Source organism: Phocoena phocoena, chromosome 1, assembly GCF_963924675.1.
Source record: "Phocoena phocoena chromosome 1, mPhoPho1.1, whole genome shotgun sequence".
Taxonomy (NCBI): Eukaryota; Metazoa; Chordata; class Mammalia; order Artiodactyla; family Phocoenidae; genus Phocoena; species Phocoena phocoena.
The window spans coordinates 182,219,719-182,243,594 of NC_089219.1; the positions used below are offsets into that span (position 1 = coordinate 182,219,719).

The 23,876-nt window shown below is 39.0% G+C and overlaps 1 protein-coding gene across 1 annotated transcript in view; it reads right to left on the reverse strand.

The window, feature by feature from the left end:
- The window catches only part of DENND1B (DENN domain containing 1B), a 247,938-nt gene that overhangs the window by 48,881 nt on the left and 175,181 nt on the right, over positions 1 to 23,876 (reverse strand). Inside the window, exon 14 of the mRNA XM_065878083.1 lies at positions 23,104 to 23,205. Within this exon, the coding sequence (XP_065734155.1) occupies positions 23,104 to 23,205 (102 nt within the window). The remainder of the gene's footprint in view (positions 1 to 23,103; positions 23,206 to 23,876) is intronic.

The window sequence follows — 23,876 nt, forward strand, 5'->3', positions numbered from 1 at the left end:
TCTGTGAGGGTCTGCCTGAGGCTGCTGCCAGGCGAGCCTTGGCCCGTGAGGCTGTGTCCTCCCCCCAGGCCTCAGTTTTCTCAGTATCTGCCTCATGGCATTGCTGCAAACATTAAATTAAATTAACACAGACTTATTAGCACAGCTTCTGACGCAGTAAGCATTCAAGAAATGTCAGACGTTACTATTTTTGAGGTTAATATTAACTTCATCCAGTAAAATAAAACACTCATCTAAACTGTTACGTTCTAAAGCACAACAGAGCACCAGATAATTCTAACCATTTAACAACAAAATAAACAGAACTTTCACAATTCCTGGCATGTGTATTGACTGAATGATCAGAACTACGGTTACGAACATGAATATCGTTCAGGTAAACACATGCTGACTTGACTTGCATGAGGTTGTTTTCAGCAGTATTTTTCAGCCTTCTGAAAGAAGAGATTGGGGTGGGAAATAGACGCTACCAAGAGCACCTGGAGATCCTTTTCAAAACACAGTACCTGGGGCGTATCTTGTCCACCACCTGCTTTGCCCCATCTCTGTCCTGTTCCTACAAACACAGCATAGCAGAATCTCGGGGTTTTGAAAAATATCCTTAGGTGATTATTTTGCTGACCAATCCCAGGCATAAACCAGTGATGTATTTTACATGCACACGTACTACTGGCACTTGGTTAGTTTTATATTGTTAACCTGTGGCATCTGACACGTATCACTTACATTATGAAAAATATTATAAATGTTTTGAGGTTTCTCCACTCATAAGGACGGTGAAGTATCTTTAAGGCTCCACTGCATGAGAGGCAAAGGATAACACAAGAAAGACGTGAATGATGCTTGAAGAGCAGACATGAAGATCTGGGGATTAACATAAAATGCTCATTTTCATTCTGGAATTAACTAATCCTGGAGACAATTTTTTCACCCTAGAAATTTAAAGGTTAGTTAAAATAAGGTAGCTTATATTAGTTAAAATAAGAATTTTTAAAAAATTCTCACAGTCTGCCCTAGTGTTCTGGTTAAATGGTTAGCGGACAAAGCAACTAAGGGGAGTAGTGAGGGCAGTGCTGTTCTCAGGCAGCAAGGTGAAGGCCAGGAATGGCAGGAAGTCACTTCAGTTTTAAGATGCTGAGACAGAAATGTCCTACAGACCCAAATTAATGAAGAATGGCAAAGGAATCAAGAGATTCCCATTCAAAATGTGGTTTAACTACCTTATTACCATCGAATGGTTTTAACAAAAAATGTGGTAAAATGGGTTTAAACGAACATACTCTAAAAGGATACGGTCCTGGGGGGACCTTCAAAATGGCGGAAGAGTAAGACATGGAGATCACCTTCCTCCCCACAAATACATCAGAAATACATCTACATGTGGAACAACTCCTACAGAACACCCACTGAATGCTGGCAGAAGACCTCAGACCTCCCTAAAGATGCCTGAGGGTGACCTACACGCAGAGTCGGGGCCACATCCAAAGCTGAGCCCTGGGAGCTGTGAGAACAAAGAGAAAGGGAAATCTCTCCCAGCAGCCTCAGGAGCAGCGGATTAAAGCTCCACAATCAACTTGATGTACCTGCATTTGTGGAATACCTGAATAGACAACGAATCATCCCAAATTAAGAAGGTGGACTTTGAGAGCAACTGTAGACTTGGGGTTTGCTGTCTGCAACTGACTTGTTTCTGATATTTATGTTTATCTTAGTTTAGTTTTTAGTGCTTGTTATCACTGGTAGATTTATTTATTGGTTTGGTTGCTGTCTTCCTTTTTAAAAATTATTATTATTGTTTATGTTAATAATTTTATTTTCCTTCCTCCCTCCCTCCCTTTTCTTTCTTTTTTCTCCCTTTTCTTCTAAGCCGTGTGGCTGACAGGGTCTAGGTGCTCCTGCCTGGTATCAGGCCTGAGCCTCTGAGGTGGGAGAGCCAAGATCAGGACACTGGACCACCAGAGACCTCCTGGACTCACAGAATATTAATCGGTGAGACCTCTCCCAGAGATCTCCGTCTCAATGCTAAGACCCAGCTCCACTCAACGACCAGCAAGCTACAGTGCTGGACACCCCATGCCAAACAACTAGCAAGACAGGAACACAACCCTACCCATTAGCAGAGAGACTGCCTAAAAGCATACTGAGTTCACAGACACCCCCAAACACACCACCAGACGTGGCCCCGCCCACTAGAGAGACAAGATCCAGCCCCACCCACCAGAACACAGGCACCTGTCCCCTTCACCAGGAAGCCTACACAAGCCACTGAACCAACCTCACCCACTGGGGGCAGACATCAAAAACAATGGGAACTACAAACCTGCAGCCTGTGAAAAGGAGACCCCAAACACAGTAAGTTAAACAAAATGAGAAGACAGAGAAATACACAGCAGATGAAGGAGCAAGATAAAAACCCACCAGACCAAACAAATGCAGAGGAAATAGGCAGCCTACCTGAAAAAGAATTCAGAGTAATGATAGTAAAGATGATCCAAAATCTTGCAAACAGAATGGAGAAAATACAATAAATGTTTAACAAGGACCTAGAAGAACTAAAGAGCAAACAAACAATGAAGAACAACACAATAAATGAAATTAAAATTTCTCTAAAAGGAATCAATAGCGGAATAACTGAGGCAGAAGAACGGATAAGTGACCTGGAAAATAAAATAGGGGAAATAACTACTGCAGAGCAGAATAAAGAAAAAAGAAAAAAGAAAAAAGAATTGAGGACAGTCTCAGAGACCTCTGGGACAACATTAAATGCACCAACATTCAAATTATATGGGTCCCAGAAGAAGAGAAAAAGAAAGGGTCTGAGAAAATATTTGAAGAGATTATAATTGAAAACTTCCCTAACATGGGAAAGGAAATAGTTAATCAAGTCCAGGAAGCACAGAGAGTCCCATACAGGATAAATCCAAGGAGAAACAGGCCAAGACACATTAATCAAACTATGAAAAATTAAATACAAAGAAAAAATATTAAAAGCAGCAAGGGAAAAGCAACAAATAACGTACAAGGGAATCCCCATAAAGGTAAGAGCTGATCTTTCAGCAGAAACTCTGCAAGCCAGAAGGGACTGGCAGGACATATTTAAAGTGATGAAGGGGAAAAACCTACAACCAAGATTACTCTACCCAGCAAGGATCTCATTCAGGTTCCATGGAGAAATTAAAAACTTTACAGACAAGCTAAAGCTAAAAGAATTCAGCACTACCAAATCAGCTTTAAAACAAAAGCTAAAGGAACTTCTCTACACAAGAAACACAAGAGAAGGAAAAGACCTACAATAATGAACCCAAAATAATTAAGAAAATGGTAACAGGAACATACATATCGATAATTACGTTACATGTAAATGGATTAAATGCTCCAACCAAAAGACATGGACTGGCCAAATGGATACAAAAACAAGGCCCATATATATGCTCTCCACAAGAGACCCACTTTAGACCTAGGGACACATACAGACTGTGTATGTGAGGGATGGAAAAAGATATTCCATGTAAAAGAAAATTAAAAAAATGCTGGAGTAGCAATTCTCATATCAGACAAAATAGACTTTAAAATAAAGACTATCACAAGAGACAAAGAAGAACACTACATAATGATCAAGGGATCCATGCAAGAAGAAGATATAACAATTGTAAATATTTATGCACCCAACAAAGGAGCACCTCAATGCATAAGGCAAATGCTAACAGCCATATAAGGGGAAATCGACAGTGATGCAATCATAGTAGGGGACTTTAACACCCCACTTTCACCAATGGACAGATCATCCAACATGAAAATAAATTTGTAAACACAAGCTTTAAATAACACATTAGGCAAGATGGATTTAATTGATATTTATAGGACACTCCAGCCAAAAATAACAGAAAAAACTTTCTTTTCAAGTGCTCATGGAACATTCTCCAGGATAGATCATATCTTGGGTCACAAATCAAGCTTTGGTAAATTTAAGTAAATTGAAATTGTATCAGGCATCTTTTCCGACCACAACGCTATGAGGCTAGACATCAATTACAGGAAAAAAACTGTAAAAAACACAAACACATGGAGGCTAAACTATATGCTACTAAATAACCAAGAGATCACTGAAGAAATCAAGAGGAAATCAAAAAATACCTAGAAACAAATGACAATGAAAACACAACGACCCAAAACCTATGGGATGCAGCAAAAGCAGTCCTAAGAGGGAAGTTCATAGCAATACAATCCTACCTCAAGAAATAAGAAAAAGCTCAATAAACAACCTAACCTTACATCTAAAGCAATTAGAGAAAGAACAAAAAACCCCCCAAGTTAGCAGAAGAAAAGAAATCATAAAGAACTGATCAGAAATAAATGAAAAAGAAATGAAGGAAACGATAGCAAAGATCAATAAAACTAAAAGCTGGTTCTTTGAGAAGATAAAAAAAAAATTGATAAACCATTGGTCAGACTCATCAAGAAAAAAGGGAGAAGACTCAAATCAACAGAATCAGAAATGAAAAAGGAGAAGTAACAACTGACACTGCAGAAATACAAAGGATCATGAGAGATTACTACAAGCAATTATATGCCAATAAAGTGGACAACCTGGAAGAAATGGACAAATTCTTAGAATAGCACAACCTTCCGAGACTGAAACAGGAAAAAATAGAAAATATAAACAGACCAATCACAAGCACTGAAATTGAAACTGTGATTAAAAATCTTCCAACAAACAAAAGCCCAGGACCAGATGGCTTCACTGGAGAATTCCATCAAATATTTAGAGAAGAGCTAAGACCTATCCTTCTCAAACTCTTCCAAAATATAGCAGAGGGAGAAACACTCCCAAACTCATTCTACGAGGCCACCATCACCCTGATACCACAACCAGACAAAGATGTCACAAAAAAGGAAAACTACAGGCCAACATCACTGATGAAGAGACACAAAAATCCTCAACAAAATACTAGCAAACAGAATCCAACAGCACATTAAAAGGATCGTACACCATGATCAAGTGGGATTTATCCCAGGAATGCAAGGATTCTTCAGTATATGCAAATCAATCAATGTGATACACAATGTTAACAAAGTGAAGGATAAAAACCATATGATCATCTCAAAAGATGCAGAAAAAGCTTTCGTCAAAATTGAACACCCATTATGATAAAAATTCTCCAGAAAGTAGGCATAGAGAGAACTTACCTCAACATAATAAAGGCCATATACGACAAACCCAGAGCCAACATCGTTCCTAATGGTGAAAAACTGAAACCATTTCCTCTAAGATCAGGAAATAAACAAGGTTTCCCACTCTCACCACTATTATTCAACATAGTTTTGGAATTTTTACCCACAGCAATTAGAGAAGAAAAAGAAATAAAAGGAATCCAAATCGGAAAAGAAGAAGTAAAGCTGTCACTGTTTGAAGATGACATTATAATATACACAGAGAATCCTAAAGATGCTACCAGAAAACTACACTACAGCTAATCAACGAATTTGGTAAAGTAGCAGGATACAAAATTAATGCACAGAAATCTTCGTATTGCTATACACTAAAGATGAAAAATCCTAAAGAGAAATTAAGGAAATACTCCCATTTACCATTGCCATAAAAAGAATAAAATACCTAGGGATAAACCTTCCTAAGAAGACAAAAGACTTGTATGCAGAAAACTATAAGACGCTGATGAAAGAAATTAAAGACGATACAGACAGTTGGAGAGATATACCATGTTCTTGGACTGGAAGAATCAACATTGTGAATGTGACTATATTATCCATAGCAATCTACAGATTCAATGCAATCCCTATCAAACTACCAATGGCATTTGTCACAGAACTATAACAAAAAATTTCACAATTTGTATGAAAACACAAAAGATCCCGAATAGCCAGAGCAATCTTGAGAAAGAACAACGTAGCTGGAGGAATCAGGCTCCCTGACTTCAGACTATACTACAAAGCTACAGTAATCAAGACAGTATGGTACTGGCACAAAAACAGAAATATAGATCAATCGAACAGGAAAGAAAACCCAGAGATAAACCCACACACCTATGGTAACCTTATCTTTGATAAAGGAGGCAAGAATATATAATGGAGAAAAGAGAGCCTCTTCAATAAGTGGTGCTGGGAAAACTGGACAGCTACATGTAAAAGAATGAAATTAGAACACTTTCTAACACCATACAAAAAAATAAACTCAAAATGAATTAAAGACGTAAATGTAAGGCCAGACATTATAGAACTCTTAGAGGAAAACATAGGCAGAACACTCCATGACATAAATCACAGCAGGATCCTTGTTGACCCACCTCCTAGAGAAATGGAAATAAAACCAAAAATAAACAAATGGGACCTAATGAAACTTAAAAACTTTTGCAGAGCAAAGGAAACCATAAACAAGATGAAAAGACAACCCTCAGAATGGGAGAAAATATTTGCAAATGAAGCAACTGACAAAGGACTAATCTCTAAAATATACAAGCAGCTCATGCAGCTCAATATCAAAAATCAAACCACCCAATCCAAAAATGGGCAGAAGACATGAATAGACATTTCTCCAAAGAAGATATACACATGGCCAAGAAACACATGAAAGAATGCTCAACATCATTAATCATTAGAGAAATTCAAATCAAAACTACAATGAGATATCATCTCACACCAGTCAGAATGGCCATCATCAAAACATCTACAAACAATAAACGCTGGAGTGGCTGTGGAGAGAAGGGAACCGTCTTGCACTGTTGGTGGGAATGTAAATTGATACAGTCACTGTGGAGAACAGTATGGAGGCTCCTTAAAAAACTACAAATAGAACTACCACATGACTCAGCAATCCCACTACTGGGCATATACCCTGAGAAAACCATAATTCAAAAAGAGTCATCATGTGGGGCTTCCCTGGTGGCGCAGTGGTTGAGAGTCTGCCTGCCAATGCAGGGGACACGGGTTCGTGCTCCGGTCCGGGAAGATCCCACATGCTGTGGAGCGGCTGGGCCCGAGAGCCGTGGCCGCTGAACTTGCGCGTCCAGAGCCTGTGCTCCGCAACAGGAGAGGCCACAACAGTGAGAGGCCCGCGTACCAGAAAAAAAAAAAAAGAGTCATGTACCACAATGTTCATTACAGCTCTATTGACAAAAGCCAGGACATGGAAGCAACCTAAGTGTCCATCGACAGATGAATGGATAAAGAAGATGTGGCACATATATACAATAGACTATTACTCAGCCATAAAAAGAAACGAACATGAGTTATTTGTAGTGAGGTGGATGGACCTCGAGTCTGTCATACAGAGTGAAGTAAGTCAGAAAGAGAAAGACAAATACTGTATGCTAACACATATATATGGCATCTAAAAAAAAAAGTGGTTATGAAGAACCTATGGGCAGGACAGGAATAAAGTCGCAGACACAGAGAATGGACTTGAGGACACGGGGAGGGAGAAGGGATAGCTGGGACGAAGTGAGAGAGTGGCATTGACATACATACACTACCAAATGTAAAATAGCTAGCTAGTGGGAAGCAGCCGCATAGCACAGGGAGATCATCTTGGTGCTTTGTTACCCCCTAGAGGGGTGGAAAGGTAGGGTGGGAGGGAGACGCAAGAGGGAGGGGATATGGCGATATATGTATATGTATAGCTGATTCACTTTGTTATACAGAAGAAACTAACACAACATTGTAAAGCAATTATACTCCAATAAAGATGTTAAAAACTAAAAAAAAAAAAAAAAGGATCTGGTCCTGGCTTTTTTGTTAGAGTATGAGTTGTTCTCATAAAAATTAGAACTGAGGGCAGAAGCCATAGATTATCCATTTTTACAGCCACGTTATGCTTGGCACGGAGAAGGTTCTGATAGAACAAATGAAAATGAACATGGAGTTTGGAGTCTGAAAGCCCTCCCTCACACCCTGCCACTTATTAGCTTTATGATCTCAGGCAACTTGCCACCTCTGGGACTCTGTTTCCCCTTGTATAAAATGGGAATAATAATACATAAATACCTTATGGGGTTTTGTAAGAGTTAACTAAAATAACGTGAAGTGCCTATATTGTAGACACAGAATAAATGTTAAATAATCAAGTTCACTTTCCCTACTGTCACCACCCTTTCCTTCTCTGTCAACCCCTGAGGTTCCTGAGCGGGGGATCACGGCCCCTCAGGTAGGCAGCTTTCACACCTGGCAGAACGCCTAACACATAGTTGGAAATGAATGTTTACGAGGGACTGAATACACTGAAACAATACTAAAGGGCATACACTTTTCATGGTTTTAAAGTTAAAGAACTATAAGTTGTGGAATTATTCATTTCATCTCGAGATAAAAGATAGTAACTTCCAACCTTGGGCACCTTTGCTACATACAATAAATGGTTAATGTGAAAATAATATAGTTTAAAATGCTTGCAGAATTTGACTTCCACACACTTTCAGCACAGTACGATAAATCAAACTAAAGTGATCTAAGGTGACGGATTTTGAAAAAATAAGGTGAAGCAAAATGATAAATTTAAAATAATACATTACTGACAAATGGAACAAACTAAGACATCCTTTTAAAGGACTTAATTTGCCTTAAAAGATTAAGACTACAAGACTTTTTAAAAGGTTTTCATTTTTGTGTTTACTGGAAATAATCCATTCATTTTAGTTTGAGTGGAACAGTTCAAGTCTAAAAAGAGATAAATTCCCAAACTATTTACTGATGATGCGTTTTTGAGGATGAGTAACTACTCTGTGTTACTAAACTAGTGATTTGAGCTAAGAGAAATTCATCACTTGGTAAAATGCCCCATGTTATCACTGACTTTGCAAACAATCCTGTCAGTGACTGACACTTATCAACATACATACTTAATGAAAATGTCTGTTCCTAAAAGATTAATTTTGTGTGTACACACACACACACACACACACACACACATTACATACACACACATACCAATGCAGACACCCAGGAATAACTGAGAAGTGGTAGAAATGGAGAGGAATGCTGAACCTAACAGTTCTCTAAACTCCTTTTTATATTTTTGAGTCAATAACGGCTTTTAATTTTTTCCAAGTGAGATTGGTTCATGGTCACACCACTCTAATAACTCTGGAGCATTTCATAGTAAGGGAAAACAGTAGCTACAGTTGTATAGATATAATTTTGAACTAAAAAGTATTACCTGTTGGAAAAGCAATGTCTATATAATGTACTGTAACCTGTCGCTTGACTAGTACTTACCCACATCACTTAGTAAACATGTATCTAAGACATAAGTTAAAATTAGGTGCAAGTAGATTTTTAAAAGAATTTATGAGTATGCTTTAAGTTAATGCTTTTTACATAAATCTTAGTATTTTGCTTTTTATTCCAGAAGTAAAAATTAAAACCTGGAACTAAACATGCTAAATAATCACACAAAAACTTAAATAACATAACTGGAAATCTCAAAAACATTCATAGACACAATTCCATAGTATAGATTCCATAATTTACTTATAAACTATAAATAGACAAAATTTATTTAATAAGAATAAATTTAGTTCTCAAGATCAATAATATCATCCCCTCTAAGTCATTAACAGTTGCAAGAGTCTGGATTTTGCTAATCCTTACAATGTGCTCTTAAAGTGGTGTAACAGGTTACAAGATAAATGTAATTAAGCAGTGAAACTGCTTCCTGCTGACTCTTTTTTTTTTGATATTGACATCACTAAGGTTTTCCAAAGAGTTTTTATCTTCAAACAACCATCTTAATAGGAAACTGAGTCAATCTAAAGAAATTATCTGTTGTTGTAAATGCCCTTCAGTAAGCACTATTGTTAAATGGAAATGAACATCTCCACTTCAGCTTTTAACATGTAATTAAATATAAAATGAATGTTTTACAAATGTAATAAAACATAAGAACAGTCTTGATGGCAAGCATCTTTACAAAAAATATAAAAAGTATGCTCTGATCAGATTCACAAGTTAAACGTGAATAGATGGCCAGTAGGCCAGAGGGAATGTATCTTTCCTCTGAGAGACAAAGTGTATGTTTTTCATAGTTCTTTGATTCTTCACCAGTCAGCGAGTTTCTGGCATTTAGTCCAAAAATCCAAAACAAGTTATGCTATTAATCCGTGTTCTGATGACTTCAGTGGTCTAGGAATATGTCCTATAAATATTTAATTGCAATTGATCCATCAAAACTCTGAGGACGACAATAATTAAATTTCAAGATTCTTATATCATTTTAGAAGAAATATTTGATTTTTAAATTAAGAGCTCATAAAAAGATTGTTCTGGGGAGAGGGGGCCAGGGGAGCACTTCTCTACCAAGCTGGGGAGGGGGGAGGGGGAGCACTGTTTTTTAGTGCCAACATGACAGTCTTGTCCCTGAAGAAAGGCAGCAGGTGCACTGGAACCACACAACACACAAATCCACACGCCCACACCCCTTCTCCACCTGGGAGAAATGACCAAGTCTCAAAAAGTTACCTCATATTAGAAACCCTTCTTGGGCACAAAGATAACTATTAAAGTCTTGAGAGCTAGAGAAAAAGACATTTTTTAACGAATTAGAAATCTTTAGAAATTTAAAGGAAAATTTAAATACTGCAAAAAAATTACTTTTAAAATATATTAATTTCTTATGGATCTTTAAATTTTCCTTTCTATATAACGCTTTGGGCTTGGGCTAAAAAAAAAAAAAGTAGTCTAATTTAAATATTTCTTCTTAAACAGGCTCAGTACACCTTGACAGGTTAGTGAAAACTACACTGAAGTGCTACAATAAATTAGTCAACAGATACTTACAGACATCTGCTAAATGCTAAGCATTCAGTTAGTAGCTATATATAAACACAAACTGCTATTACAAGTGGGGAAAAGCTAGGTCAGCTGAAAGCTAAACCAAGAGAATTAAATTAAGTACGTGAAGGAACAGAAATAGTTATTTTTATTCCATTTCAAGAATTAGGTAATCATATGACTGTAGTATACTAAATTAGACCACCATGGTATAAGGAACAGAAAAACACTTTGAAGGGTATTGTAAAAGGCCCACTCAGTGCAATTTATCATCAGAACTAATAACTTAGTGGGACAACAACAGCCCTTCCAGGATATATCAACTGACACAAAATAATCTGCAACAGAATTAAGTCTTTTGAGCTTCATGACCACCAGACAAAAAAAATTCATTAATCTGTTCATTCAATAAACATTGAATTGAATGTTTACTATATGCCAGGCACTTTTCTACATGCCTAAAAAAACAGAAATGAATGAAACAGACAAAAATTCAAGCCTTCATAATATTTAAACATCTAGCGTTTGGGGACAGGGGGACAGAACAGATAGCATGAAATAAGAAGTGTAATAAATTCTGTAATGTGTTAGAAGGGAATGAGTGTTGGAAAATAAAACAGACCTGAACAAGGGAGCTCGGGGAGTGTGGGGCAAGGAGCTTTCAGTTGTCAACAGTGTGGTCCAGGGCAGACATCACCATGAGGACGACACCTGAGCCGAGGCTGGAGGACAATGAGGCAGCGAGCCCCTGGTCCGGGGGAGAAGAGGACCCGGGAGAGGGGAACCACCGGCATCAACAAGGCAGAGCAGGTGTGGACGCACCCAGCAGGCCTGTCCCGAGGTCCAGGGGTTGAGAGAAAAACCAAGCAGCGGTGATGCCTGTTCTCACCTTAATTCACAATCTGCAGTCTCAACGGTGCTCTGAACGATGCTGAACCACCTCCTTTTTCCTCCAGCCTGCTCACTCTCCATCTACTTCAGGTCTTCTCTCCCCTTAAAGGTCCAACCACCTCCCCTTCCTCTCTCAGCCCATGACCTTGACTCCTAATCTCACTGGGGAAAAAAAAAAAAAGGAACCTAAAGCAACTGAAAGAGAAATTCTGCCACAGCTCCTGGCTCACGGCCCCACTCCTTCCTGCTGTCACAGGGTGTCTGCTCTGCAGGGACCAGCTCCTCTAATGCTTCCTCCTCCTATCTCCTGAGTAGACCCATCTCTGCCAGGTCTGCCCTACAGCCCACGAACACGTGCCTTCTCCTCCTGACGCATGTCTTCTCTGGCCTTGTCCACTTTGATGCTCCTCTTTAGGGTAAAAATCAGAAGTGCGGCCAGTACTGTTGTCTCCAGGCCCTCCCCGCCTGCACCCCAATCACAAGGTCTCCCTCACCTCTCCGGTAAAGCTGCTCCTGCTGGGGTCATCCTATCTCCATGTTACTAAATCCAGTGCTCAAGTCCAAGTTCTTCCTTTAATCAACCTGTCACAAGCATCTGACACAGTTGGTCCCTCCACTATGGTGTCCTTTCTCTACTTGGTCCCAAAGGTACTCACTAGCCTGAATTCTCTCCTACCTCCAGGGTTACTCACTCCTTCTCGGCCTCCTTGGTCATTGCCCTCTGCTATTTCCTGGTCCCTGGACCTCTGGTCATTCCTATTTATACTCACTCCTTTGGTCGTCTCACTTGGTCTCCAGTCTAATGACTTGAACTACTATCTACACACTGATGACTCCCAAATGTATATCTCAGGTCTAATTTTTGCCTCCGCCTCATCTATCCACTTGCCTAATAAATATCTTACTTGGATGTCTAGAAGACACCTCAGACTTAACACGTCCAAACCTGAATTACTCTACCCACCAAAATTCCTCCTGCCCACAATCTTGCCCATTTCGATAAAATGCGAATACATCCTGCCAGTTTCCTGGATGAGAAATCATGGAATCATCCCTGACTCCTTTCTCTCACACTGCACGTTAAATCTTTCAGAACATCCACTGACTATCTTCAGAACAGATCCACAGTCTGACCAGTTCTCTCATCTTCCACAGACCAGCTCCAAACTGCCCTCTCCTCTTACACAGATTACAGCACAGCCTCTAAATCTTCCTTCTGCTTCCCCCTGTGACCACCCTACAGGATGGTACCCAAATGCCACATTCTCCATGAAATCTACACCGACTATGCTACTTTAAGTCGCAATCTCACCCCAACCCCTGGTGGTCCCCCTTCTTGTTCTATTTACTTTTCCACAGTCCTTATCATCTCTGAACATTCTACATAATTTAGTTAACTTATTGTTGGTCCCCCTCCCACTAGAAACACAGAATTCACAACGCCAGAAATTCTTTTCTGCTTTGTTCTCCAAAGTATCCCAGCACCCAGAACACTTTCTAGTAGACAGTAGACACTCAAATTATACTGTTGAATGAGAGAATGAATAAAGAATACTTAGATGAGTGTTTCTAAAATTTTAGTGTGACTATTTTTATGGTATTTCATTAATAATGTAAATTTCTGGGTTTTAATCCAAGCCTCCTAAATCCAAAATTTTTGAAGGTGAGACTCAAGAAGATGCATCTTTAATAGATTTTCTAGCTAAATCTGCAGGTGGTTTGAACCCACATTTAGACAAACCGCTGTTTAGGATACCACTTGAAACTCGTTAACAAAGGATGCTGAAAAAATGTATCCCTTGTCCTAATAAGCTCTCTCTCCTTGTGTATTCCTTTTGCTACCAATAGGAGTCCATGTCTTCCCTATGTCACATGGTATTTTTATTTTTTTTTCACGTTATAAAATATGTGCTGGATACAATTACCATCTCCCATCCATTCATATGTCAAATATTTCCTAATACTCCCGAACTGTTGAATTTTTAGTACTAGAATGCATGCGTTGATCTTAGCTATAGATGACATACCATAAATAACTATCGTGCTTCTTTCAAAAAAGATCAATAGGAAAACGTAGAAACGTATAAGAATTTATTATTTATGTTAAAAGCTTTCTAAAATCTCCAGCTAACATAAAAGGAAAATATTTGGCTTCTGACCCACTCCTTTTACCCAATATCTTATGAGGTCAGAGAGAAAGTGGGTCGTAGCACAAAATACAGAGAGTGCTGAGGATCCCACAGAATTTTCACTTTTACACACTATACCATTAAGTGACCCCAGGTTTGAAATTACAGACACCACTCAGTTGAAACGCCTGACTCCTACAATGTTTGGATTTTCCCAAATGAAATAGATGAAGAGCTTATAAAATATCCATTATATTCAATTTTATGAGCTCATCATCTACCAAAATCATAAAGACATTTTCCTGCCTATTTCTTATAACAGGAATAGCAGTTTTTATTTGATTTCTTTATTTAACAATATTAAGTGTCTACTATATACTAGATATTAGGATACAAACACTTTAAAAATGATCCTTGTCTTTACAGAGCCTACAACTCAAGAAGGAGCCAAACAAACCAACAAATATCATAGGGTACAAGTCCAAGACGCTAAAAGGCAAGGAATTTATAAACGACTGATGAGAGATCAAGAACCTGCAAAAGGGACATCTGAACCAAGTCTTAAAGAATGACTGAGTTGAGTAACGTAAAATGGAGAGAGAGCGTTCAAGCCAGAGAAGACAGGAAGGAGACAAGCATACATGCATTTATTCATTCCTTTATTCCTGAAGGGACGGTAAGTCTTAGTGGCTCTGTGGATGCAAGTCCTAACTCTACCGCATTCTAGCTGCTGTGTACACTCTTAGCAAATTATATAACCTCCCCGTAATTTAGGTTTATAACCCGCAAAGTGGCAGTAACAAAGTAGGTCACTGTGAAGATTAAACTAGTCTAGATAAAGCACTCAAACAGCACCCTGCATAAGTCATAATTCAACAAGTGTTATTTTTATTTATTCACGGTGAGCATCCGTCATTCTCTCACTATTTATTAAGTATCCATTACAATTCAAGAGAGAAGCATAAAGCGGGGAAACCATTTTCACAGACCTAAGAGCAGACATCCAGAATGGCTGCAGGAAGGGTACTGAGAGAAGTATTAGAGAGAAAACTAGAGAGACAAATGCCAGAAGATGACGGAGTCTGTGTGCCAGGCTAGGGTGTGAACATCACCCTAGATATAATGAGAAATATGTAAGATATGCTTTTCAGAAAGAATACTCTCAAAGCAGACTGGAGGATGGCTTGAAAGGGGGGCTAAATGAAAGAACACAAACCGGTTACCCAACAAGTCACTGACACTGAAACGGGGGAGAATAAAATAGGTAAATCTAATATTTAGAAAGCAGAATCAACAGAACATAGTAAACAACTAGAAACGGGGTGCAAGAAAGGTTCGTGGTGATGGTATGAGAAAAGATGACGCCTAATTTTCTGGTTTAGGCAACAGGGTAGAATTAGTTCCCAAAAGAAGGGGTGCAGGAGGGGCCAGTATGTGTGTGTATGTGCAGACGCACGTATGTATGTGGGCGATGCACATGTTTGTATGGGAGTGTATGTATATGCATACACGCATGTACACATTTGCATGGGTCTAGACTAAAGATACATTTAGGACGTACCATAATAGGTCATTAACGCATGTATGGTCCTACATAAGGAACCCCAGTGAGCTGGTATGAGCTAGAGACGTAGCGGTCTGAGGACAGAGACATTCATGGTATAGACAGAGGCAAGCGTAATGATAAAGGGCCCAGGAGTAACTGCCTAGAGAAAGGGAAAAAGTTAGAATGTTGTATCACGCATAAAAAGAACAAGAGTATTTTAAGAAGTACTACTAGTCAATATGCCAATAAGTAAGTATTTAAGAACAGCAGAGTGAGGACTCTTTCCCTATTCACTACAGCTGTAAAAACAAAGGCTACCCTCGCAGGAGAAAGCACACGCCCACTCTTTATAAAAACAATTTACAAAAGCCAGGACATGGAAGCAACCTAAGTGTCCATCGACAGGTGAATGGATAAAGAAGATGTGGCACATATATACAATGGAATATTACTCAGCCATAAAAAGAAATGAAATTGAGTAATTTGTAGTGAGGTGGATGGACCTAGAGTCTTTCATACAGAATGAAGTAAGTCAGAAAGAGAAAAACAAATACTGTATGCTAACACATGTATATGGAATCTAAAAAAAAAAATGGTTATGAAGAACCTAGGGGCAGGACAGGAATAAAGACGCAGACGTACAGAATGGACTTGAGGACATGGGGAGGGGGAAGGGTAAGCTAGGATGAAGTGAGAGAGTGGCATGGAGTTATATATATTACCAAATGTAAAATCGATAGCTAGTGGGAAGCAGCCGCATAGCACAGGGAGATCAGCTCGGTGCTTTGTGACCACCTAGAGGGGTGGGATAGGGAGGGTGGGAGGGAGATGCAAGAGGGAGGAGATATGGGGACATATGTATAACTGATTCACTTTGTTATAAAGCAGAAACTAACACACCACTGTAAAGCAATTATACTTCAATAAAGATGTTAAAAAAAAAAGAAAAATTACAAACCAAAAAAAAAAAAAAAGTGTTCTCTTCCAGTATGCAGAATGAGAACATTATTGGATGGGAAAGTTTGAGAAAGACAGATTTACATTATCTTATGATGAACACTAAAAGAGGTTTTGCCAAGTTGAATTTCCCTATCATTTTCCACTCCGATTAAGTTAGAATATGGACAAGCAGAATTATTTTGTGGAAAAAATGTATCTACTGTAATATATTTGCGCTCCAGATGTCCAACAGTGACCTAGGCTGCCAGCGAACAGAGAGTCTGTATTCATGGACATCCCACAGGTCTGTGGTCTGCATGAGGCTCTGGGATCTCCACACTAAGTTCAGCCACGGTCCTTGGCCATGGGGCGTGTATAGTAAAATGAGCAGAAGCAGCTCTAGTTCCCGTGGCCTTAATAGCAAACAATACCCAAGAAAATAATTTCCTCTGCTGGGTTAGTGTAATAGGAAACCAAAGGAAGAGACCTAAAAATAACGGCTTAAATCTCTGTAAAGCTGCAAGCTAAAGAAGGTGCTGTCAGAGCCATGGGTTTAAGAAGTGGTTTCTGGGATTCCTTCCAAATCCATTATCTAAAGAGGAATTTATCCAAATGGAACTTCCTATCATCTGTCTAAGCCATGTTTATTCCATGGTATCATGGAATGTTAGAGCCGAAAGGTATCTCAGACTTAGTGACCTTTTAGTCTAATTCATGTTACAGATGCAGTAACCGAGGTCTAAAGAGGATAAGTCAGCTGTCAGTGAAAACAAAGCCTATTACCGGCGAATCCAGAAATAGTAAAAAAAAAAAAAAAAGAATATGTTTTTATACAACACTTAAGGAATTTAAATAATAACTTAAGTAATTAGTAGCCTAATTAATAATGACAAAGCCAACTACCAGAACATTTCCTCCCTACAGAAAGGATCATAATCCTTTCAGCTTATCCTTTCCTTGTCTTTCTTTATAATTTTATCACGTTTCCCTAAATAATACATTATTTAGTTTTCCTCGCTGTTGAACATTATTACATAAAAGGACTCATCATATCTATTCTTCAGTGATTTGTTCCTTTAATTCATTCACATTTAGCTCTGCTGAAGCTCATTCATCTCCCTGTTGTGTAGCTGTTCTATTGTATGAATGTGACAATTTATTCATCTTAATACTGATGACTGTCTAAGATTACCAGCAGTACTTTGCTGTTATGAGTAATTTTAGTAGATGATTTTTGGTGCACAATTTAGAGTGAAATTGCTGGGTCAAAAGAAACTGAAGTTTAAGTCATAGCGCCAAAGTGTTTTGTCAATAAGTTGTGCAAATTTTCACTCCCTTTAACAGCTGAAACTTGGTCCCGTGCTCCAGGTCTTTGCCAAAATTTGAGATTTTCAGGTTTTTAAAACTGGGCCAGTCTGGTGAGTGTGAGGGGGTATTTCATTATGTTTTTTATTTGCTGTTCTCTGATTACAGATGAGGTGGAACATCTTGTATATCTTTATTAGCCATTCAGGTTTCTTCATTTGCATGTGCTTATCCAAATCTTCTGTACAATTATATATGTTTTTTACCAACATGCGGGAGCTTGTTTTTTTATATTCTAGTTTCTAAACTCTTGGGTGGTTCAAAAGTATTGCAAATATGGAGTCTTTTGATGGCCAAAAGTTCTTAATTTCATGAAATCAAATTTATTAGGCTATTTCTTTATGTCCTAAGTAACTTGTCTTTACACTCAAAGTAATAATGTCAGTTTGGTGTCTTACTTTCTAAATCTTTATGTTTTTTGTGGCTAAATTATATATGTGAGGGGTTCCAATGGTAATAGATAGAGCCTTTCTCAGAGGGAAACATTAGTGTTTTAAGTATGATGTTTATTGAAAATATGTTTAATCATGCCTTTTTGCTTTTATCATGACTCTCATGAATATTATGAAAAATCTGTGCATCTGTTGAGATGATCTAATGATTTCACTCCTATAATGAGTTAACGTAGTGAATTACATTCATAGATTTCCTAATGTGTAACTACCATTTAATTTCTGGGATAAAGTCAACCTGCCCATGAAGCAGTATCCTTTTTACACCTTGTTAGAATTGGCTGAAAATACTTTGCTTAAATTTTTGCATCTGTGGGCATAAATGAAACTGGCTTATAATGTTTTCTTATGCTGTCTTAGGTTTTAGAACCAAGGTTATCCTGGCCTTACAAAAGAGACTGAAGTGTATCTCCCTTTTGCCATAGTCAAAACAGGAAGTTTTTGAAAATTGAAGTGGAACCATTTGATTCTGGAATGTGTGGGAGAACTGGCCTGTCTTACACAGTAAATATTGGTTAAATTTAATTAACATATTTACCATTTATTTTGCTCTTCCTTCCTTCTTGCATTTCAGACATTCCATCTTAGATCTGAGAAAACTTTCTCTCTGAATTACTTTCTTAAAGTACTTCCTTAAGAATTTCTTTCTCCTGTTGGTAGGGTAGTCAGGGTTCAACCAGAGAAGCAGAACCAGTAAAAGATTTAAGAGACAGATAGACAGATACATATACACATATGAGAGTTATTACAAGAAACTGGTTTACAGGATTATGAGGGCTGGCTAAGCAGGTAGGAAATTCATAGGATAGGCAGTCAGGAAGGACAGACCATGGGCAGGTGGGACCACAGGGGCCGATACTGCCACCCACAGGTGTACCTTCTCTCCTTCAGGAAAATCTCAGTCCTGTTTTACAAGCCTTCCAACTGCTTCCGACAGGCCCACCCAGCTTATGTAGGATTATCTTCCTTATTTAAAGCCAAATGATTAGGGGTTTAAATTACACATGTAAAAATACCTTCACAGCAATACTTAGATTAGCATTTGATTAAATAACTGGGGGCCACAGCCTCACCAAGTGGACACATCATTAAAGCCAACACAGACGGCAAACTCAGCTTTAGCAGGGAAATGTCTGCATGGCACTCTTGCAATTAAAACGTATTTTAGTTGGTGTAGGATTCTAGGCATTTTTTTCTCAACACACTGAAGATATGGCAGTGTCTTCTGTATTCCACTGCTGCTGCTGTGAAGTCATCTGTCAGTATTTGCTCTCTGAAAGTAATCTGTTCTTTCTCTTTTAAAAAAATTTCCTCTTTATTGAATGTTTTAGAGCTGAATCTGCTGTGTGGGTGTAGATTTCTTCTTATTTCCTCAGTTTGGCGATGTGGGACTTCCTGAATTTATAAAGTGTGCATGTAACTGGCTCTGGCCCTGTCCTTCCAACCAGCATCTCTCCTCCACTTCATGTCTGCTCCTTTCAGGACTGACTGTATGGATTTCAGACATTTCCACTCCACCCTTTATGTTTATTAACCTCTTACGTGTTCTACTTCTTCGTGGCTCTGTACTATGTTCTGGATAATTTCTTTTTCACATCTTCCAGTTCAGCAAATCTCTCTTTAGTTAGATCTGACTGGCTATTAATACATCAATTTCCTTTCATTTAAATTACATGCCTCGTTACCAGAAGTTTATTTGCTACATTCTTAAAATTGTCTTTACATTCTTTAAAGTTTTTACGCCTTGAACATTTTTAAAGCTCGTCTTTTATTTCTCTGAACATCTTAAGCGCAGCTATTTTATATTCTACTTCTGTTACATCCAGTATTTGAAGTCTCTGCAGGTCAGTTTCTGTCTGCTGCTTCTGGTTCACGTTTGTTTCCCTGTAGGTCTAATGAGTGAAATTTCTCTTTGGGATCTTAGCTGGGAGAATTCCTTGATGACTGGATGAAGGTGGATTCCTCAAGGAGGATGCATATTTGCTTCTGCCTGAGGGCACTAACAGTCAGGATAACTTTACACTTGACTTGAGTTTGGTCAGACCAAATCAGAAATTATTAATTCAGGCTTCAGAGTCCTGTTCATGCTGGTGAGTGGCAACTTCTCAGCAGTGCTCTTTCCTCCCCTCCACTCATGCCAGAGCTTCAGATGTACAATCCCCAGGAAGTGGGTGAAGGGAAGGAGCACCTTTATTTCTTGTTTACCTTCACACTAAGTCTTCCCAGATTGATGCGAGTTGAATCTCCTATCACACTTCTCATCTTGGAGAGTAAGCACTGGGCTTTGTCTCCTGTGACCCTCACCACACGACGTTTCTTCAAATTCTGCATTTTAAATTGTTTCAGTACATAAGTGAGCTCCGAATCCTTCCCTGCCATATTATCAGAAATTACAGTTCACTTTAATGCCTACCTTAAAATTATATGCTTCTCTCCTGGGTTCATGTTCTCTCAATTTTGATGCATAAGAATTGTCTAATAAAGAGAGGACCTGGGTAGTTCTTGACCCATAATGGATCACAAACTCATGGTCAGGAATATTAATCATTTGTACCTAATAAATATTTTTATATTCTTTCAGAAAGATCAGTAGTGTCTTTGAGAATTCATCTATGCTAATAATTTTTATCAATCGATGCCTTTTTTTTCCCTTTTCCCCCCAAGCTTTAGTGACGCGTAACTGGTATACAGAAAACTGCACAAAATTAATGCAGACAATTTGCTGAGTTTGGGCAGATGTATATACTCCTGTTACCATCACCACAATCCAGGTAATAAACATGTCCATCACCTCCAAAAGTTTCCTTGTGTCCATTTATGTTCCTGTTTGTTTGCGTGTGGTAAGAACATGAGCAGGAGATCCACACTCCTAACACATTCCAAAGCACACAACACTGTACTGTCGGCACCTCGGATGCTGGACCTGACTCACCTTTACAACTTTGTGACGCTGTCAACAGAATCTCAAGTCCTTTCAGGGATACCTTCAACTATCTCCTTCTTAAGGTTCATAAAATAGTATCAAGTTCAAGAACACGGTCAATTGGTGTATGTAAAACTATCCAAGTTGTCCTATAATCAGTTCTACTTTGACCATTCTCATATTTTACATTTAGCCTTTTTGACCAAGTTATACTTTTAAAACATCCTGCATAGGATGAGGCAGACCCTAAAATTTATGAGCTTCCACGAAGTTTCATGCACTGTTGAGCTGAGAGTGCACAGGTGTTAATTCACATAAACTGCATCACAACCTGTGGGGCAGGGTACGATACTTGTTATTTTATAGAAAAAGAAACAGATACTTATGAACAAAAAGCTACTGAGTGACAAAGCCAAGGTTTAACCCAACTCTACCTGACTCCTAAAATACATATGCTTTTTGTAGTTATGTAAAAAAAAAAAAAAGACCATGTATGAACTTTATCAAACGATAAGACTCCAGTTACAGAATCTCAAAAAGGGAAGTAATACGTCATTCTACCCAACCATTCAGTCCTTGACCTCCATATAATTTGAGCTTCATAACTCAGTTTTGACAATGGGAGGTGTAACTATCTCCTCTTGACAGACAAAAACACAGCAAGGGCACTGATATTTAACTCAACAAGCATGTACTGGACGACTAGCCTGGGACTGCACTGTGCTACACACTTCAGCATTTACAGACCATCACTTGATCCTGTTCCAATCCTGGGAAATAATTCAGTCTATACCGGAGCCCTCTAGGGACAGAGAGCTCCAAAGGGAGCCCGCTCCATCCTGGGAAATTCACAAGACATCTTTAATCTGGAAACCCACCAAACCTGGTTCTTTCTGTTCCTGAAAGCTGTGTACTGGACAAATCTAATCCTTTCTTTAAGGTAAACTTCCACATATTGGAAGACAGGTATATCCCCACAGAGCATTCTTCTAACTCAGATCATTATTTAGAACTTCCTCAGAATACAGATAAATAGTACTGGATTTTTTAACCATGCTGGTTTCTTTACTTATCTAATTTGAAGCTTATTTTGAGTTATTTGGTCTCTTTCCTCTTAACAGACAAAGGAATTTCTATTAACTTGTCTGCTTCTCAAGGGCATCACTGAGTTTTTTTTATTTTTTTTTTTTTGCGGTACGCAGGCCTCTCACTGCTGCGTCCTCTCCCGTTGCGGAGCACAGGCTCCGGATGCACAGGCTCAGCGGCCATGGCTGACGGGCCCAGCTGCTCCGCGGCATGTGGGATCTTCCCGGACCGGGGCACAAACCCGTGTCCCCTGCATCGGCAGGCGGACTCTCAACCACTGCGCCACCAGGGAAGCCCCATCACTGAGTTTTTATTCATGTCTGCACCCTGGCCCCGAGCACAGTTTATGACACACTGTAGGTCTTCATGAAATGTTGAATTCACACAGCTAACTTTACACTTAAAATTGTCATGTGGAATAAGAAAAGTAAGTGTTAAAAACTTAATTTAAATTACATAAACAGAAATACGGCAAGCCTAAATTAAGAAACTTGCCATGATCACACAGTGGGATGAAAGAGACACTGCATCTAAACTTTCTGAAATCTGATGTCAAGCTGCTGCTTTTTGAAATGACAGTTTTATTTTCTGAGCCAGAAATCAAGACACACAGAAGGACTATAAATTTTTTCTGAAATTTTAATTTGTGATTATGGAAAGTTTTACAAAGCTTGAAAAGTTACGTATTTATAAATCGTTTTTATAAACTGGATTGCATTGGGATGGTCCTATTAAAAACCTCAGTTTGTTTACCATACCCATCTAGCACACTACGAGAAGCCCTTGTAAGATGCCTTACATAACCAGTCTTACTGCTTCTTCTCCTGCGCATGGATACTCTCCTCGGTGAGACCATCAGCTGAGCAACTTTCAGTGAGGAAGTTTTTAATAGCAAAGTTCAGACATAATTTTACAGTGACAAAAAAGTGTTATAAATTTCTGTTACATTTCTGTAACCTTGTTACAGAACAAAACGTGGAGGTCCACTCTTACCTGCTTAAAAAGCTGGAGGTTAACTGCGGTTTCTAAGAAATGTTTCATCAGACTTGAGCGGTGCTTGACGAAACTCTCCTCACAGAACGTGATGGGCTCACCCTGGATAGAAACAAAGAATTTCGGGGACGTCAACAGAAAGTCAGCACAAACCAGTCTATCTGAAGAGGCACCTGGGGGGTCACACAGGAGTGTAAGACAGAACTTCAAGGTGCTCACTCAGCGTGTAGAGGGAGTGAGACCCTTACACATAATGGCTGGAGGTCAGGCTGGTAGAAATATTCCTCGAGCCGATAAGCTTCTGCTATAGCTTTCTAATCAAGGATCCCTTGGGCTCTTAAAAATGGTCACTTTCACTCCCTCACAGTAAGACTAAATCCCCTAAAAACAAAGATTTAATATCATTAGATTGATTATGAGCATTAAAAATTGCACACAGGGCTTCCCTGGTGGCGCAGTGGTTAAGAGTCCACCTGCCGATGCAGGGGACACGGGTTCGTGCCCCGGTCTGGGAAGATCCCACATGCTGCGGAGCGGCTGGGCCCGTGAGCCATGGCCGCTGAGCCTGCGCGTCCGGAGCCTGCGCTCCGCAACGGGAGAGGCCACCACAGTGAGAGGCCCACGTACCGCAAAAAAAAAAAAAAAATTTGCACACAATCTGAACAAGTCCAACAATTATATTTCATTCCGATTAGAAAACATTCTTACATAAAAATTGCTGCATGCTTTTTGCCATTTATAGTATGATCATTAATTTCTTTTTGAATTAATTA